Source organism: Kryptolebias marmoratus, linkage group LG8 (assembly GCF_001649575.2).
Source record: "Kryptolebias marmoratus isolate JLee-2015 linkage group LG8, ASM164957v2, whole genome shotgun sequence".
Taxonomy (NCBI): Eukaryota; Metazoa; Chordata; class Actinopteri; order Cyprinodontiformes; family Rivulidae; genus Kryptolebias; species Kryptolebias marmoratus.
In genome coordinates this window covers 21,904,127-21,923,187 of record NC_051437.1, presented here as the reverse complement: position 1 = coordinate 21,923,187, position 19,061 = coordinate 21,904,127, and the positions used below count along the sequence as shown (strand labels likewise).

At 39.1% G+C, this 19,061-nt stretch overlaps 2 protein-coding genes across 2 annotated transcripts in view; one reads left to right on the top strand and one right to left on the bottom strand.

Moving 5' to 3' along the window:
• The window catches only part of LOC108236734 (piezo-type mechanosensitive ion channel component 2), a 48,481-nt gene extending 31,504 nt beyond the window's left edge, over positions 1 to 16,977 (top strand). The window contains exons 52-81 of the mRNA XM_025006260.2: positions 353 to 454; positions 528 to 693; positions 1,662 to 1,905; positions 1,987 to 2,083; positions 2,992 to 3,151; positions 3,472 to 3,561; positions 3,712 to 3,794; positions 3,955 to 4,020; positions 4,523 to 4,638; positions 4,795 to 4,915; positions 5,010 to 5,084; positions 5,237 to 5,403; positions 5,922 to 6,118; positions 6,300 to 6,461; positions 7,453 to 7,950; positions 8,451 to 8,709; positions 8,936 to 9,124; positions 9,206 to 9,413; positions 9,510 to 9,642; positions 10,421 to 10,568; positions 10,672 to 10,886; positions 11,027 to 11,185; positions 11,266 to 11,413; positions 12,040 to 12,228; positions 12,380 to 12,472; positions 13,117 to 13,286; positions 13,671 to 13,787; positions 14,390 to 14,469; positions 14,963 to 15,188; positions 15,312 to 16,977. Coding sequence (XP_024862028.1) covers positions 353 to 454; positions 528 to 693; positions 1,662 to 1,905; positions 1,987 to 2,083; positions 2,992 to 3,151; positions 3,472 to 3,561; positions 3,712 to 3,794; positions 3,955 to 4,020; positions 4,523 to 4,638; positions 4,795 to 4,915; positions 5,010 to 5,084; positions 5,237 to 5,403; positions 5,922 to 6,118; positions 6,300 to 6,461; positions 7,453 to 7,950; positions 8,451 to 8,709; positions 8,936 to 9,124; positions 9,206 to 9,413; positions 9,510 to 9,642; positions 10,421 to 10,568; positions 10,672 to 10,886; positions 11,027 to 11,185; positions 11,266 to 11,413; positions 12,040 to 12,228; positions 12,380 to 12,472; positions 13,117 to 13,286; positions 13,671 to 13,787; positions 14,390 to 14,469; positions 14,963 to 15,188; positions 15,312 to 15,567 — 4,934 coding nt within the window. The 3' untranslated portion in view covers positions 15,568 to 16,977. The remainder of the gene's footprint in view (positions 1 to 352; positions 455 to 527; positions 694 to 1,661; positions 1,906 to 1,986; positions 2,084 to 2,991; positions 3,152 to 3,471; positions 3,562 to 3,711; positions 3,795 to 3,954; positions 4,021 to 4,522; positions 4,639 to 4,794; positions 4,916 to 5,009; positions 5,085 to 5,236; positions 5,404 to 5,921; positions 6,119 to 6,299; positions 6,462 to 7,452; positions 7,951 to 8,450; positions 8,710 to 8,935; positions 9,125 to 9,205; positions 9,414 to 9,509; positions 9,643 to 10,420; positions 10,569 to 10,671; positions 10,887 to 11,026; positions 11,186 to 11,265; positions 11,414 to 12,039; positions 12,229 to 12,379; positions 12,473 to 13,116; positions 13,287 to 13,670; positions 13,788 to 14,389; positions 14,470 to 14,962; positions 15,189 to 15,311) is intronic.
• Positions 16,978 to 17,056: 79 nt separating this feature from the next.
• On the bottom strand, positions 17,057 to 19,010 carry atp5f1e (ATP synthase F1 subunit epsilon). The gene is made up of 3 exons (XM_017417639.3): positions 18,874 to 19,010; positions 18,426 to 18,547; positions 17,057 to 17,245 (listed from the first exon to the last, which is right to left on the bottom strand). Coding segments are annotated over exons 1-3 (156 nt in total). The 5' UTR covers positions 18,906 to 19,010; the 3' UTR covers positions 17,057 to 17,243.
• Positions 19,011 to 19,061: the final 51 nt, after the last annotated feature.

The window sequence follows — 19,061 nt, the reverse complement described above, 5'->3', positions numbered from 1 at the left end:
GCTTCAGTAATTCTCAGTTTCAGCTTCTGCAAATTTCAGCAAAGTCTTTTAACTCTCAACATTTACGTTCTCGCAGACAGTGTGATTCCTCTACTAAGAAAATTCATTATTGTATGAATTGGCGAGTGGTGTGTAGACATCTATACAAAGCAGCAGAGAAAGAGAAATGTCAGAAATGAAAAGGAAGATGCATTCAGTACTTGTTTTAAATATTACTTGTATTTATTTATTTTTACCAGCTATGTAATACAATGCCAGGAAATAGACCCAGCTGTGATGTTTTCTAACATAAAAAATATGAATTTCAAAGTGTAAAGATGACTTTATTTGATTTCATTGTATTTTTTGGCAGATTATCCTTGGAGAACTGCAGTTCAACCTTTAACCTCTAATGTTATTAAGTGGTTTTACTTTCCTGACTTTGCTATGAGACCCAATCCATCGTTCATCTTCTGTGAGTACACCTGTCCCTTCCTTCCTCTCCTTCCTTCCGGTACGTTTACCGCACTGTTTCCGTCTCCCTGCAGACGACCACCTCCTGCTGCTCTGCTCGTCTCTGCAGTGGCAGGTCTTTGTGGAGGAGAACCGAGCAGCGGTGCGACTTCTGGCCGGAGACAACGTTGAGATCAGCCGCAGTTTGGATCCGTGTTCCTTCAACCAGTTCATACCTGTGGACAACTTTCTCCACTGCAGGTCAAAAATACAGTTTTTGTTTTTGGCTTCTTTTATGGTTTTAAATAAAAAGCTTGTGTCATCTGCCAATCATGTTTCTTCTTAATAAAATAAAACTATGTATGCAAAACAGAAGATTTAACACTGAACCCAGATTTCTGGTTTTAATTTACCAAATTATACTTTAAACTAAAGAGTTTATTGCCCAAATTTTAGCTACATGATTTTGCTATATGTTGCTGTAATTTATCATTTATGTAGATGGAATTTCTGTGCTTTATGTTATGTCTATGTGTTTTATATGTGATTTTTCTTATTTATTGATTATTCGGTAGGTTTGATCTTCAGCTGCAAGACTTTTATATGTCCTGTGTAGTTTAGTTGTTGTATGTTTTGTTTTTGAGTTGTAAATAATGTTTTCGTTGCTCCGCTTCCATTTCTTATTAAATTATCTGTTTGTCGAAGCTGACAAACGAGACATTTAAAGGAGATTGCCCAAATAATTAAAATGATTTCAGGTAATTTACTTTGATTAGCTTGAATTTTTACCAAATGTTCAGCCAAAACTCTTATTTTTTTATATATATATATAACTCGTTGTATTCTAAATTTAGAGCAGGAAAAAACCTAAACTATATTGGAGCACTTAGTTAATCAGGATTCCATCCTGCTACTTGTGGTCATTTAAGATAAAGGTTTAAGTTAAATTATTAATTTATGCACGTTGTCAAACTCCTGAAAGCTGTTCAAGCAAACTGAAACTGCTGAGTAAGCATTAGGAGACAACTCCCATTCCACTGCATTTGTTTATAGGGTTTATTTTTTCCCACTTTTGCCAACAGAATATCCATTTAAATGGTACACAAACTGATTTAAAGATTGCACCAGTCCACCTCGGGGGTGACAGACAGCACTCACATCCTCATTGTATTTAGATTTACCAGTCAGCGAGCTCGAAGTGAAGGTGTTCCTCTCTGTCTCGTCTCCAGAAGCTACCTCGACATGGTGAAGGTGTTTGTTTTCAGCTACTTCTTCTGGCTGGTGCTCTGCCTCATCTTCATCACTGGCACCACGCGGATCAACATCTTCTGCCTGGGGTACCTGGTGGCCTGTTTTTACTTCATGCTGTTTGGCGGCAGCGTGCTGATGCAGCCGGTCAGATACATCCTCCGCCTGTGGGACTGGCTCATCGGCTACACCTGCTTTGTGATCACCATGAAGAACCTCCTGTCCGTAAGTAACAACAGGAAGGAGATTTAGTTGTTGATTAATTGAAGATTTTTAGACTTTAACTATAGTAAATCTTTCCTTCAGCTTGGTTCTTGTGGTTATCTGGACAGCCTGTTGAAGAACAGCTGCTGGTTGATTCAGGCCTTCAGCATGTTCTGCACCATCAAAGGCTACGACGTCCGTAAGTGTCTGCAACAGTTAAACCTATTTGTCTTGTGTCTTAAAAACACCTGATGTTTGTGTAATTTATGTTGCATGAATAGAAAATATACAAACTTTTGTTTTATACGTCTTACAGCTGGGTTTTTTTTGTCATAAACTGATTTTATTAGTTGTAAAACATCTTTTAAACAGGGTTTTGACTGACTTTTCTAAGAACATATACATTTAAAAACTATTTAATAATTTGAATCAAAGATACTATGACAAACTGAGGGAGGAAAAAGAATTGCAAATAGGCAAAGCAAATAAATAAATCAGAAGTTTTTATTTTCCTTTTTTTAATTGTTTTCCTGCACTAAAAAGTAATCTAAATAAAAAGTTCAAATTCAAACTAGTTACAAGAACAATAAATTTGCTACTGCTGAATATTCTTTTGCCTGATTCAGGTGTTTTTCACCTGTGTGTAACGTTAAACACTCATACGTTTTTTTCACTCTTTGTGCTCTGGGAAAAAACTTTAAATTTATTTGAAATTATAAGGAAGGACAGGAAACAAGCTTTATTTTAGCTGTTTGTTTTCCCTTGGAGTGCAATAAATATTGTATAAGAAAGAGATTTGTCATGCATTTTTCTGAAAATAAAGCAGTCTGCATGAAAATAAAACTCTTTTTGGAGGGATGAAATTTAATAGAAAGACATTGTGGACAAAGGTGTATTACCGAGTGTTTTACCCAAAGAAAGCAAAGAACAGTGATGTTGAATTTAGCTAGATTAGGGCCTCATTTAGGTTAGACGTATCTATGAAGTCTGTGAGTGGGGCTGCAGTTTGTTTTCTAAAACATGCAACAAATAGGAGACTAAGACTTTCCCAAACACCAGAGTAATTTAGTCATTTCTCTGAATATTGATTTAATTTTTGCTTCTCAGCGGAGCCTGATGACGAGTGTGAGCTGCCAGAGGGTGAAGCCGGCATCGTCTGGGATGCGATCTGCTTCACCGTCGTCCTGGCACAAAGGAGGGTCTTCCTCAGCTACTATTTCCTCTACGTGGTGTCTGATCTCAAGTCCTCGAAGATTTTAGCCTCAAGGTCTGTTAAACAAACTTGAAAACCAAAGAGAGCAGACCTGTTTTTGAAGGACTTGAAGAAATGTTAATGTATTTCTATGAGGAAAATATTTGTTAATAAAGTTAAATATTTAAAAAAGTATAAAAGGTCCAAAAACCAAAAGTCAGAGCATCCATCCCCTGAATGGGCTAAACGTTTTGATATGTGAGCGGCTAAAATAACTCAGACGTATGCTAAAGTAGTGAGATTGCAAAAACCACAAAATTAAAAACCAGTAAGCAGTATGAATGTTAAATAAAACTTAATTTATATTATTTTCTCTGCCTCTCGCTCTCTCTAAGGGGGGCTGAGCTGTTTGAGGCCAAAGTGAAGAAGCAGATAGCAGCCAGACTGGAGATGGAGAAGAAATCTGTCGAGACGCTGAAGAGACAGTAAGACCATACAGTAAAACAGTGATTAAATCAATTAATGGAACCAGTTTGTAGTGGCGATCAGCACATTTTCCATCTTTCTATCTCCCTTTTATCTGCTCTTAAAAGAGTAAACAGTGTTTGATCAACCTTTCCATTCTCTTCCTGTAGGATGGAGAAGATAAAATCTAAACAGAGGAGTCCTCAGATGGCTTTAGAGAAAGCAGAACTTCCTGCAGATCAGGCAGTGCCGGGTAACTCAAGATTTCCGCCTCTGTTAGTCAGCAAAGAAGCAGTTAAAAAGAGCAGTCCATGTTAACATTTCCTAAGTTTTACTTCTGCTAATTATATTATATTCACTTAAAGGGGGGAAGCCATCAATAAAAAAAAGAATAAAACGTTTGGTTTTTTTAGATGACGATGAAAAGGCAAAGAGAGATGCAGGAAAGTGGTGGAAGCCTTGGGTCTCTCAGCCTGGAGGTGAGCAGCAACATTTCATTTCGCTAGAATTCGTCCAGTCGTTCACAAGATATTTTGCTAACCTGACAGACAAGGTTGGCGCCAATAGAGTAGCACCCAGACAGCGTGTTATGAATGATTCTCAGCTACATTTACACCGAATTTTAGCTCCATACCTGCAAAATTGATTGGATTAGAGTATTTTTTTGTGCTGGCTAACGTCTATTAGCTGTGAGAGCCATCTTGAATTGAACTAACGCCAAATCATTATAATTTATTCACTGGTTTGAACAAGCACAGGGATGGGCAAAAACATTGTCGCCTTTGGCAGCAGGCAATAAATTAAACTAAAACACAAGAATATCAGAGATTTTCTAACATTTGACTCTTAGTTTTAGTTTTCTCTTAAATTAAAGTTGGTCTTAAGATGATAAAACACAAACAGTAGATATACTCCTGTTCTTTTTTGGCCACTGATCAGTTTATGATGAGATTTTTTTTTTACTCTGCTTGTTTAACACAGTGGAAAACAACTGTGGCTACCACCTGTTTGAGAGTGACAGTGAGGAGGATGAAGAGGAAGTTACAGAGAAGAAAGAGGAAGAAGAACCACCACCAAAGAAGAAATCAGCTTTCCAGGTTAGAGGGAGACTAACAATGCAGACACAGCAAAAGAATGAGATATGTTTGTCTGTTTCAGCCCTTTATACACTGACAGATAAGTGTTTTTCCTTGAAAAGACAGATATGGAACAATCATTGTTGTCACATTCGTAAATATTTATGTGCATTTCAGCTGGCCTACAACGCCTGGGTCACCAGCTCAAAAACAGCTCTGAAGGACCTGAAGAAAGAGAAGAAAAAATACAAGAAGGAGGAGAAGAAGCGGGCAAAGAGAGAGCTGCAGAAGCAGCAGGGTGAGAAACAAATGAAGTCCCGAGGGTCGACGTAATATGAGCTAGATTTCAAACACTGATTGAGTTATAAAAACTATAAAATCTCTTATTTTAGGCATTGAAAGAACAGACTCGAGTGAGCAAGAACTGGATGAAAGTGCTGTGGAGGAAGTGGGAGAGGAGGAAAGAGGTAAAAAAAACACAAAAGTGTGAAAGAAGATATGTTGTAGGTCTGAATGAACCTCTGTAGTGTTGCTGAAATTCAAACATGCAGGGAAAACCTTCACTATCAGTCACTATAACTGATGTTTTTGCACTTATTCATTTGTTCTGTTCTTTCAGAAAACATCCTGTATCGCATCATAAACACGATAAAATTCAGCTGGGTGTTTCTTCAGTCTCTCCTTGACGACATGACGGACGGTCTGAACTCCTTTTGCAAAGACAGCCTGGACATTTCCAAAGTTCTGCGTTTTGAGCGCGCGTTGCTCAACCAACAGCAAAAAAAGGTAGAAATAAAAATATTTATAAACCTGATGATTATATGTTGTTGAAAAACCTTATTAATCGCCTAAAATTAGCTTGATATTTTAAATCTTCACATTTGGTAGAAGCGTGAAATGAGCTTTCAGAGGATGTAAAAATAAAACAGACTGAAATAAAGGCCTAATATTCCTTGAAGGAATGCATATCGCCCGCCAACATGCCAGAGTTTTAGACAAAGATCATCTTGTGTTAAGAAATGATGAAGTTTTAGCCATTTTAGTCAAGCCTGGAAAATAATATCGTTGCTATCTCTCAATATCGCACGTGATCTCAAGCAATCTATTAATGCTTGAAGTATGTGTTGTGAATGACTCTCAGTTACTACCATACCAAATTCACTTAGATGTTGCTGTTTGTCTGTTGGTTAAGGTTGCATAGCTGTGGTGGCCATTTTGTCTTTGTGTGTGTGTGTGTAGCTACAGTTTCTGCATCCATGCTTGAGTTTCTCTGGATGTTACTTTCTTTCCTCTCCTGTTTTCAGGGCAAAGAGGTGAGTCAGGAGAGCGTGAAGCAGTTTTATGACACCTGGATCTCCCGTCAGAATACGCTGTCGTCTCAGGAGGGTTTAGATGCCCTGCCTCCCCCCCTCACCCCGCCTGATGCCCGCTCCTCACGTCATGCCTACGGCAGGCTGAAGAGTCAAGCCTCCAAAATGTCCTGGGGCAGCAGCTTTTCCAGGTAAACCGCTGCAAAATAAAGTGAATCCCGTTTGCCTCGACCTTAGATTAGCATTTGCAAGCTGCTAAATGTGCAGTCAGTTATAGCAGTTCAAACTCACACAGACTTAATTTCTTCAGTTTTCCTTCCTTTTAAGAGCCTGAATACTCACCTGCTTCCTGTTTTTCCTGCTCACCTGCAGCTGCATGACAGACGAGACGTTGCTGGTCTCCAGGCAGCCGACGCAGGAGGAGCTGGAAGACACCCCCGACGAATCGCCTGCTCCTTCCCAGCTTCGACGAAGACTCCTGAAAGAAGCCAACGTCGACCTGACCTCCTTTGAGGCTGATGATCTTCCACAGAGGTGCAGAAATGAGGACTGTAGAAACTCGTTTCAGTCAAGTGACACACTATCTTCAACTATAATCTGAATTAATTGATTCTTTTTTCAACTTATTTAGGTGTTCATTTATTTTGTTTCTTTTTTCTTTTAAAAGACACTAATTTTAACAAAATATTCTCACTCTGGCAAGGCCAACCCTACTAAAATAAATTTGTATACAGCAGTGTTTGAACATTTGTGAGCTTTTCAGAATTTTCTAAAGGGTAAATATTTCCTAGTTGAAGCAGATACAACCCCCTCCCCGCCGACAAAAACAGTTTTCTTGGATATTTATTTAAATAGAAAGTATCTGAACGTCTAGGTTTTGCAGGTAATAAATTAAACATTAATCAGTGAGGTCTGAACGGGAAGGGATGAAATTCAGTGGAAGAGATGTTTTAAGGTCTAATTTGTAGAGGTTCAGCATGAACAGCAGACTTCTGATGGGCTAAAAAACATCGGTAAATTATTTTTGAAAAAGCTACAAAAGTTGTCTCTAAAGAGTTTAGACATATTGATACAAATGAAAAACATTAAGACCATACTGATGCAAAGATGTTAGGCAACACTGAATCTAAAATATTTTAAATGTTAAACTTTGCCATTCAGGGTGTAGTTTATCCTGAAGAACACATCATGTCATAAATGTATGAAGAACTCTGTGGCTTCAGTGGACATATTTAAACAGAATGATCTAAAATATAAACAAAAACTCGCAGTTAGTGATCAATAAGTCTAAGGTTTGGGTTGGGCAATGATTTTTTTTTTCCTAAACAAAGCGATAGAAGTTTTGTTTTCCTAAAAATGGTCTTTTTTGTTTTTAAACTGTACAAATTTGTTTTTCTATCTCACGTTGAGCTTTTCCACATCTTTGGTTTGCTTTCATGTGTTTTTAAAGTCACATTTTATACCTTTACTCCAGAAAGACTGAACCTTCCCTCATGAAATTAAAGTATCTTTTTTTGTTTTAAAGTTGTGAAAATGTGGCCACTCAGAAGGAAGACCATGCACAGGAGGACGTTAAACAGGAGGAAGACTTTAAACAGGAGGAAGATGTTAAACAGGAAGAAGATGTTGAACGGGAGGAAGATATTGAACAGAAAGAAGATGTTGAACAGGGGGAAGATGTTGAACAGGAGGGAGATGTTAAGCAGAAAGAAGATGCTGAACAAGAGGCAGATATTGAACAGGAGGATGATGTTGAGAGGCACCCAGAGGATGAGAGAACATCTGAGCAGGACGAAAAAGAGGAAGATAAAGATGATCATCATGAGGATCCAGAGTTAGAAGGCGCTGAGCTGGATGAAGAATTACAGCCAAGTAAGGAGGATGAACTGTCCAAACATGCAGACTGCTTCTCACCGGATCACCAGGAGAGTGATGGAGAGAAAAGCGAGATCCTCCCCGAGTCTCCCAGACCTCTGAGTCAGGAAACAAGAAACCTCACAGCCAGTGAGCTGCTGCTCAACAAGTTAGTATCACACTTAACGTTTGAAAACAAAACGAGTGAAATCTGCAAATCCTGTGAAAAAGCAGGACGAGTGCTGAAGTTTGTTGAAGAAGCTGAAACTGAATTAGCTTCAAACGAGCAGAACAGAACTAAAATGAGCAAAACCATAGCTAAAAGCTAGGCAAAAGCTAACATTAGGAAGACAGTAGCTAAAAGGAGCATAGAAGACAAAAACAGATTTCAGAGGACAATGTGTGTGAAGGAATTGAGGACATCTCGGTTCATTTCTCCTGAGAAATAAAAATATGATACAAAATAAATATTTTTGTAAATAAATGTTAATAATTCAAAAGGTATAAAAGTCACAGCACAGTACTCCTGATCAAGTCAAATGGTTTTATATGTTTAAAATAACAAAGTCTGCTGATGTAGAGCATTTTTTAACCATTTTGCAAGTTTGATTTTTTCTGTTAATCACATTTAAGCTTGTTGTTTTTATTTCCATTCCACTCTTTCTGTAGCATGTTTGTAAATGACGAGATCTCAGAGTCGGATAAGTTTTACACCACGTTGCCGAGGCCCCTGAAGCTGCTCTTTGCCCTCTACAACACGATGGTGTCCAAGTCGGAGATGCTGTGTTACTTCGTCATCATCCTGAACCACATCGTGTCGGCTTCGTTTCTCTCCCTCATCCTGCCCATCCTGATATTCCTCTGGGCCATGCTGTCTGTGCCGCGGCCCACCAAACGCTTCTGGATGACCGCTATAATCTACACTGAAGTAGGTTATTAAAGACGCTGGAATGACTAAAACTAAGAACATTAGTTGCTGATGATGCTTTATGTGCTATAACATTTTAAAATGAACCAGTGTTTTTCTGAGAAATACTGGCCTGGCCAAAGAGTATCATTAGGACTTAAGTTAATCTGTCTGTGATACCTACCTGTTGTTTGAGCCTGTAACTCATTCAGATCTGTTTCAATCATCTCTCCTCTTTTCATCTCAGCTGACTGTTGTAGTGAAGTACTTTTTCCAGTTTGGTTTCTTCCCATGGACCACCTCTGCTTACCGAGGCATCAATGCCGATCGGCCCTTTGCCCTGCCCAACATCATTGGGGTGGAGAAGAAAGACGGCTATGTCCTCTTCGATCTCATTCAGCTGCTTGCTCTGTTTTTCCACCGATCCATTCTGAAGGTAAAATGGAATTTAACTACGTGTTCACTCGTAGATTAATGTATCTCAGAGCAGTCTTAATTTGTATCTCTGCCATGACAGTGCCATGGGTTGTGGGACAACAAGGAGGTCGAGATGCCTGATTTCTTCAAGAAGATGAAGAAGAAAGTGGACAAGAAGAAGATGACAGGTCCCGATAAGACGGGCAGCAAAGAAAAACCTTCACGCCGGCTGAAATTCCTTCCCTTCCAGGCCTCCACCACCTCCCTGTTCTGCAGACAAAAACAAAGTGATTCTGCAGAAGCTGTTGGTGAGACATCCTTTGGCATTATTACCCTGCCACCGTAATTTGATTTGTAATTTATTATATTTTTATTCACGTTTTCTTTTTCTCTTTTTAATGGAGAGGTGAAGCCGAAGAAGCAGAACAGCAAGAAAAAGAGACGGCAGCGACACACGACTCCGCTGACGAGGAAGCAGAGGATCAGACAGCAGATCAGAGAGAGGATGCTGCAGGGCAAAGCTACCATCATAGAAGTGTGCGTTGTTTTACTGCAGTGTAATAGTAATCGTACAGAGTCGGACTAAGTGTTTTGTTCCCTTCAGTTAAAGGAATGCAAGTCACCCACTGCCTTGCAAGCCAAAGTATGAGCAAAGATCTCAAACTATCTGTTGAGGATGACTTTTAGCTACTGACATACCAAATTATAGTTCAATATCTGTAAAAATGTCTGAGTTATAGCCATTTTGATTAGCTGTGGTGGCTATTTTGAATTTGGTTGACTCCAAAATGTATTCAATTATAGATGTACATCCAGTGATTAATTTCTGAGAGTTTCATCAAAATTCATCCAGTGGTTCATGGAATATTTTGCTAACAGGCACACAAATGAACACACACAGGTATATAACACGTACATGAGCGGAAATGGGCTGAATCCTCCCTCTGGGTTGGGAACGAGTCTTTGCCTCAGGAGGAGTTTAGGTTTCCGGATGATAGGTAGGATGATGGTAGGATGGAGCAGGAGATGGATCGACAGATCAGGTCTTGTCCGCAGTAATGAGGGTGTTGCTTTGGTTGGTTGTAGTAAAGAAAGAGTTGAGTCAAAAGGCAAAACTCTTGATTTACTGCTCCATCTACATCAGCCTTGGAGATAAGGTGACGAGCTCCGTCATCTGGGGGGAGCTCGGAGTAGAGTCGGGTGGGTTTCTCTCCTGGACCTGTTGCCTCTGTGACCCGGCCACAGATAAGTGGTAGAAGATGTATGGACTTACATGAGCTCAGAGTGAATAGTGTTTTTGTCTGTCCTCCTGCAGAGCTCTTCACATCTATCTACCCATAAGACAGTTCTTTTATGACATCATCCACCCAGATTACAGTCCCGTGTGCGACGTCTACGCCCTCATGTTCCTCATTGACGTTGTCAACTTCATCGTCACCATATATGGATACTGGGCTTTTGGGGTAAGACTGTATGCACACGTTAATACAACTTATTACATTATAGTAAACTGGATCTTAGTCCTAAGAATGTGGAATAATGATGCTGGTTTGTGTCCTTTTGTAGAAATACTCTGCAGCAGCGGACATCTCAGAGTCTCTGTCAGAAGACCAGGTCCCAGAGGCCTTTCTGGTGATGCTGCTCATGCAGTTCGGCACCATGATCGTTGACCGTGCTCTGTATCTGAAGAAGTCTCTGCTAGGAAAGTGTGTTTTCCAGGTGGTGCTGGTGTTTGGCATACACTTTTGGATGTTCTTCATCCTCCCCGGGGTCACAGAGAGGTCAGAGCGCCTACATTCATTTTTCGGATCATTTATATGCAGAGCTGTTAAATTGTGTCCCAATCATTTTTCTTCAGATTTTAGTAAATCTGTTGCACATTATTGAATAGACAGATTTTCTTTGTCTGTTTTTGCTCCAGGAGGTTCAACAGGAACCCTGTGGCTCAGCTGTGGTACTTTGTAAAGTGCATCTACTTCGGCCTCTCGGCCTACCAGATCAAATGTGGCTACCCGAACCGCATCCTGGGCAACTTCCTCACCAAGCACTTCAACTACCTGAACCTCTTCCTCTTCCAGGGGTTCGAAACGATCTAAAAGCCAACATTGTATCTGAACATTGTGCAGACATTTTGATTAATCCATGCCTCTCCTCTTGCAGTTTTCGGATGGTTCCTTTCCTGACAGAGCTGCGGGCGGTGATGGATTGGGTTTGGACCGACACCACGCTCTCGCTCTCTAGTTGGATTTGTGTTGAAGATATTTACGCCAACATATTTGTCCTCAAGTGCTGGAGAGAGTCCGAAAAGGTAAGTGAGAGTGTTTACTGCTTAATGCTCACTGCATTTTATCATTACTTATTGATCTCAATTGTATCTTAAACTTATATGTGAAAATCACTAACGGTGCATTAAGCAATTAGTTAAAACGAATCATTAAAATAGTTTTGTTACATCAATTACTATTTTCCAGCTGACAAAAACACCTTTAGGGCAACACTAATGTTAATTGTAGGTTAAAGATGTTTTGACTCATTATATAACATATATATTTATTTATCATATATATCTATATATCTATATATAGATATATAGATATATATGTATGTAAAATATTGTTCATTTATACTCTGGTACTGCTCAGAAGTGTAGAGAAATATGTACAGAAGTATATACAGTATATATTTTGATTTTTATAGAAAGTAAAAGAGATGTTTGGCGAGAAGGAATGACATTTAAAGCTATTTCTTCACACCCTTTTGCAGAATCTTGCCTGGTAACACTCAATATGTTTGTTTTTATTGAGCAAGATTTTCTTTTATGCATTTAAACTCTAATAGTTTGGAAGTAAAAGCTGAGGAGAACATTTTTTGAGGGGGATTTTTGTCTGCAAAGTGGAGCAAGTAAAACAACTAATTCATTTGTTACTCTCTCAGAAATACCCCCACCCTCCAGGGCAGAAGAAGAAAAAGGTGGTGAAGTATGGGATGGGAGGGTTCATCATCTTTGCTCTGATCAGCATCATCTGGTTTCCGCTCCTCTTCATGTCACTGGTCCAGTCGGCGGTTGGAGTGACCAATCAGCCGGTGGAGGTCTCCATCCAGCTCAGCATCGCAGGATATGAGGTAACGTTCTTCATGTTTCACAGTGAAAGTGTGGTTATGATGCCTTGAGTTTAATTAAGTACTCTTTACTAACCTACTCAGTGTAAGTGTTTTTGTTCATCCCATAGTTTGTGCTTGTCATTCCTCTCTGATCTGTGTTTTTTTTTTCCAGCCTCTCTTCACTATGAGCGCCCAGGAGCAGAACTTGGTTGCGTACACAGAAGCAGGATTCAACCGACTCACCAAAATTTATGCTACGCATCCGGTAAGACACTTTTATTTGTTAGTAAATAATTTAACTAAAAGCCCATCATCACTCACCTGTTAGTAAAGGTGAGTCTTGAGTTTGCGTTTATAAACATCAACACTCTCAGCCATCCTCAGGACCTCAGAACGGCTGTTCTACAGGTGAGAACCGTAAGAAAATGACGCTTCACCGTGGGTTCTAGTTCTAGTTATAGCTTTAGGTCAAATCAGAGGACTTAAGGGATCAAAAGGGCTCATAAGGTAAAAGCAAGTCTGATAAATTAACCATAAACAACCTTAAAAACCAATAAAGGAACCGTAAAATTATTTCTAAAATACACAATTAACAAGTGCTGAGTTTATAAAATACTTGTCTCAACTCTATCTTTATGCTGTTTTATTACATGTAAAGTTTATATACAATAATTAATTACACTTTGATTTTTGCCTATCTACTGTTATAATTAAGTTCTTGTGATGACAAATTAAAATAAAGTCTTTAAATGATCGTAAAGATAAGACATGGATTATATGTGCCCTGTTATAGCATTAGTTATGCTTCTTAATGGGCAGTATCAGACATTTGAAGTGTATTTTTTAAGAATCTAGCATTAGGATTTTTAAATAAAATGTAATCCCATTCAGTCTGACTTTGTCTCCCAGTCTGCCATGCAGTTCCTGATGAACTACGAGGCTGAGGACATTGTTATTGCTAAAATCAAGAGCGATGCCAGCCTGCTGTGGAGCATCAGCCCAGCCAGTCGCGCCGCCATGATAGAAGAACTCAGCAGCTCTTCTCACATCTACATGACCCTACGCTGGACTCTGCTCAGGTCAGACTGTGCGTCTGTGAGTGCATCATGTTCCAGCGTGTGTTGCTGTGTTTCATTTGTAAATACCTGGAGAAGACTGCCCAGAGAGGAAGGAAGATTAATTTAGGAACAAAAAGAGAAAAGACTGGAGTCGAACCATTCTTCAAAACAAGTAAAGGACTTTTTTAAGGTGCCGATTAAGAAGCAGTAAAAAAAATCTAAAGGAAATTAATTTCCTTATGTGTTTTTAAATTTAAAAAAATGTTTGCACTGGTCTTAAGATAAAAAGAACTAATGTTCAGGAAGGTTGGAATCCCAGAACGTTGATTGTTATGTAAGGAGCTGCAGTTTGTGGCACGTATATTTGCACTAGCAGTAAAGTATGGGTCGTGCTCCTTTCCTCAGGAACGCCTCCATATCAATGGTGGTGGAGTCGGTGGGTGAGCACACGGTGAAGTTTGACGACAAGGCCTTGATGGATGGGATTGTCCAAATGCTCAAGGGAAACCGCACCAAATCTGTGTGAGTCGCAGCGAATGCACAGCAAACTGAGCCACGCACAGCAATGTTTCCTGTCATGGTTAGGAAACAACTCCATTCAAGCATTAAAAAATGCTAATAATGGCTAAAACTGAAAAACAAATTGCATTCATCTAAAACTGACTGCAGCGGCAGCTCCACTCTGTTGTGTTGGGAGGCTTAAATGTTTGTGCATTTATGATGGCAATTACTTTTTCCAGGTGTAAGTAAAATCAGTGAATCTGCAGTGGTTTTATGTTGACTCACCACCAAAGCACAATTTAGGATATTTCTGGCTTTTTGAAAAGATAAAGACTCACCAGACAACCTGCACTGTGGGGATCAGTTGTGTAACACTTGACACTTTATTACATCATAATAAAATTCAGATTTTCTCTATAGACTTAAGGCAATAACATCTGCTTTTGAGCTAAGTTAATCTAAGGTAATGCAAATGTGTTGTGCAGGTAGAGAGTAACACAAAAGCAGTATGAGAAAAACAAAACAAAAAGGAACATGATCATTCATGTACTTACTGTAAACGGTCCCAGTATGCTCAGATTTGATCTGCAATAAAGGATTTTCATCTGTTTTCTGCTCTACAGGGTCATTCATTCTCTGCTGCCAAAGTATATTAGAGGTCCCAAGGGACAAGAGTCCAAGATGGCAACCAGGATGTCCGTTGGTAAGCGAACGCTGAACGTTAAATGACTTTGTTACACGCTGCTTTGAGCCTTATCTGGAAAATGATTGCAGTTATTAGTATGCTTCATTGGCATCAAGTGATTTCATCCTGAGTCAGATGATGCAAACTGTGGTATGAAAACTGTGTCAAAAGGGTCATTTTATTGTTCTGCATTGATAAAATATAACTAAGTTAAGAACCCTCCAACTTGTTTATAAAACCTGGAAGGATAGCAGTGAATCACTGTCTCTGAGGAAGAAATGTGTTTTAGGTTTTTAGAATGTTGCTGTTTTTTACAGAATGTACCTTTGAGTTCATATGAGTTATAAAACCTGTGAAAGAACCTTTACTTTCCAAACCTCAGGACCAGGACTTTCTGAGTAAAAACTAGAATTAGCTCATTATTTACATTCTCCAAGGCTTTGAAGTTTTGTGCCATTAAAATGATGCTTTAATTTCTGTGTAAACCTTTAAACTGCATGTTTTCCCTCAGAGCCGTCAGAGCGTCCAGACGTCCAGGCGCTGGCTTTCTTCAGGCCCATGTCCATCAAACTTCAGCAGGTCAACGGGACGTCGGACACGGAGGTGGACCAGTGGTGGGTGGTGGAGGAGTGCTCTCCTGTTCTCACCTCCTCTGAACACAAATGTCACAGCATTGAGATCGGGGTGTTCAACGATAAAGTCAGCCCCTCCAGTCTGGGCTTTCTGGCTGGGCATGGGTAGGTAGCAAGAAAAATGAGATATTTATCGTTTTTCTTCCGAGTTACTCTTTAATTGCGTGGATGCTGAGTCGGCATTCTCTCAAACAGACTCGTTGAATCTGCTCTCTGTCTTCACTGCAGGATCGTTGGCCTGTACATGTCGGTGGTTCTGGTCATTGGAAAGTTTGTCAGAGAATTCTTCAATGGGATATCTCGGTCCATCATGTTCGAGGAGCTGCCGTGCGTGGACCGAGTCCTGAAGCTCTGCACGGACATTTTCGTGGTGCGGGAGACGGGAGAGATGGAGCTGGAGGAGACTCTGTTTGAGAAACTCATCTTCCTCTACCGATCACCGGAGACCATGATCAAAATGACCAGAGAGAAGAAGGACAGCTAGGACTCGGTGTCACATCCACTCGTAGCATGAGGAGACATTTTACTTCAGCACTGGAGAAGAGTTTTAATAAATAAATGTTGAGGGGGGATAAACCACTTCTTTAATCATCAATCTGTGCTCCTGACCTTTGAAGTCTCAGATTTCCTCCCTGACCTGGCTCCTTCAACTTTTAGTAGACGTCTGGATGTTTTTACTCCTCTAAACGTTAAATACCACATATGGCACTGATGAAACATTAAAACAAACATTTAAAGGTGCTCACTGCAAAGTATGAAATCAAAACATAACAAAAGGTTATCCTGAGCTGTATCAAACAGTGCAGTTTGAAAGAGTCCAGTAGTTTTCCAGATGTACTGATATGCAGTTTTGAAATGCAAGTCCACGCTCAATGTAAACAAAGGGCTCGGCTGAATCTGCCAAAAACCATGTGGAAGGTAAACAAATAAACAATTCAGTCAGATGATAAACAAATGCATGTGCTAGCTGGCATCAGGTCACAAATGTTTAAGGACACAATAAACAGAGATATGGAAAGTTGCAAATGCAAATTTTGTTTTCTTGCGTTACGAGTTTGTTTTTTTTGTTTTGTCTGGTCTTCATGACTTTGCAGTGTGTACCTTTAACCTCTCACTGAGCTCAGCTCTGTGACCATACTGAAACCTTTTTACAAAACTTTAACTTTTTTTCTTCAAAATATCCCATTATCAATATTTTTTGACTGTACTGGGACATTTTAGTGCATTGAAAACTGACCAGATGCTTGAATTTCAGCTCTTATTGAAAAGGATCTTGAGGTTTATTGACAAAAAGCTAAATTACAGAAAACTGACTTTTGAACAGGATAAAATGGGTGAAAAAATGCCCTTAAAAGTCTGATTTGACTCATGAGTTTACAGGTAAAACAAAAAATACAAATATAAATAAAAGTGGCATTAATGGTTTATGACAGAAAGGAGAAATTAAAGTCAGATTTTCTAATCAATTACTGAAGTAAAGAGGTTAACTAACTTTGACATTTTATATTTTTTCCCAGAAAGGCAGCTTACCCCCTCCTCTTCCCAAAAGTCAGATCTTTGGTGATTTCTGATCTAAATTGCTGAAACATTTGGACTACAGTGTGCTTATTTTCAGAGTAATTTTGGTTTATTTAATGAATAATGAATATAAATACTGACCTCCCGCTCATAAAAATCATTGAAATGTGGCTTTAAAACATAATAACAGACCTGTTGTTTTGCCCCTTGGTCACTGCATGCGTTTCTAACGGTTTTCAATTAAAATTGTTTACTAAATGTTTAACCAAACTCTCAGAACAAGGACAATTTAACAAACCTACACACTCATACCTCTGTAAATACCAGGTTTCTGTAATTACTATGTGCACTATTGCATAAATTTATTAATATCTAATAAAAAAAAGAAAAAACATCAGTGTCTCATTCTGTGAATCTTTACTATGTTCACCAACAAGTGAAAAGAAAGAATAAAACTGTTTTTACGAGGTTTATTGTTATATTTTTAATTACAAATGAAAATAGGTGATTTCATTCAGGTCCTCAGTCTTTAACACATCTTCTCGGTGTTTTCCAGCTGCTTTTTTTCTTCCTCTTTTTCATGTTTTGAAGAACAGGATGAAGACCTCACACCTCGAGGAAAATATCTACATCAGCATCACATCCTAGGAAGGAAAACAAATCAGAAGAAATGGTCTTTACATTGATACAGAAGAGCATTTAGTTTCAGTGACCTGTACATCTCTAATACTGCAGTCAATCAAAATATAATTCCACTTTCCTGGATCGCAGACATTCATTTCGAGCAGTTACATGCAGATGCTAACTGATTTACACAAATACTGAAGCCCTGACACTGCACATAAGTACAGGACGTGAGAACACAAACAAATGAACATAAATGCCTGAAATAAAACCCATCAGACATGGTGCCGAGTTTGCACTTTCAGCTTCCTTGTAGAAGGTAGTTATTATTGGAGACCACACATTAAACGGGTAATTTAAAGAATTCCTAATGAGCAAATGTGCAAGCTGCTGCCTCGTACTTAATGTTGCGTTCTAGCTATTTGTCTTCCGTTATGCAGATACAATAAAATTAATTCCTTGTTACAGATAAGTCAGTGTCTTTGTTCAGTATCCTTCATATGAATCAACCCAAACACTGGTTTCTACAGCATGTCTTTCACATGTACATGTTAGCTACACAATACGGAAGTATTTGTCATTAAAAAAACAAAACAGAACCATCTTCAGCTGTCAAACAGAACATGTGTGAAAACTGGAGAACAGCAAACGTTTGAGGAATTGCTGATTAATGTTCCAAATACAGTTTTGGAAAAATTGGAAAAATAAACTAATTTTTGGGAGCGCAGCAGTATCAGAGTTGTTTTTAGACTAAGGAAGGTTTTTCAGATTTATTGTGATCCAGCCATGTTTTAATTGTGCAGGATTTGGCAGAGTCTCTTGGCTGAAGAGGGGCCTAAAGGCCAATCAAATAAGAATACAACAACACAAATAATTAGCATCTGGTAATGGTTGATAGGTTTTTAAAATTTCTTAAAACAATTGGGTGTTTTAATGTGATCCCATTTTACACCGAATAGAATAGACAACGTTACAAGTCAATTTAAAATACAAATGCACCATACCAGTACAAGATTGTAAAAGGGAACAGTCAGGAACACATGTAAACAACTTTTTGTATTTTAAAAGTTGCAAAAACTACAAGTAAATGTTGGAAGGAAAAGCCTGCAATGTCACATGTACCTGTCATAAATATGCACCCAGGCTGAGGATTGGATTTAGGTTTAAAACAGAGGCTTTAGGGTGAGTTTTAAAGCTTACATGCTGTTTTGGGTTTGTTGATTTTGACGCTTGCTTGCGCGACCTTTGTTGCTTCGGTCTTGAACTGCGGCTTCACCGCCGCCCGCACCGCGTTAGCACAGATGGCGGAGAAGCGGATGTAGCTGAGGAGAAAATTAACACGGTTTTAGCCTCACCATGCTAAAATACATACAGCACATACAACGTTAAGCCTAGAAAAGACAGCCACTGCATCTCCTTCAATTAGAAATGTTGCATTAGTATAAAAACTCATATAATACAGCGATTAGCATCAGGTGGAGGCAGGAGTTTAGCTTCTAAAGCTAGCTTAGCTAGCTATGTAGTTCAGTTTACTGCTTACAATCAAAAACATTATAAGATAATTGAACAGGTTTTGCTACAAATTAAGAAAGCAACACCTGCAAGACCTACTCTCAAAAAATGTACACATTTATCCTATTTTTCTTACCTTAGGCCTGCCTGTCTCCAGTATGCAACCATATTGCCTGTGTTGTAGCTTCAAGGACAGGTCGGGTGTGTGCGTGATGACGTCATTTAGATGCGCTGGACTTTTGTTCATGATTGACAGAGAAAATGGCTTCTTGTCCCACCCACAACAAGACTGTCTCTGGCAATGACTTATATGGATCATATCAT

Excerpts from the sequence above, each read along its gene's own strand:
- atp5f1e (XM_017417639.3), bottom strand. The coding sequence starts at position 18,905 with ATGGTTGCATACTGGAGACAGGCAGGCCTAAG. Across the intron at positions 18,548-18,873 it reads TGGAGACAGGCAGGCCTAAG|CTACATCCGCTTCTCCGCCA; the intron begins GTAAGAAAAATA and ends TTTTCTCCTCAG.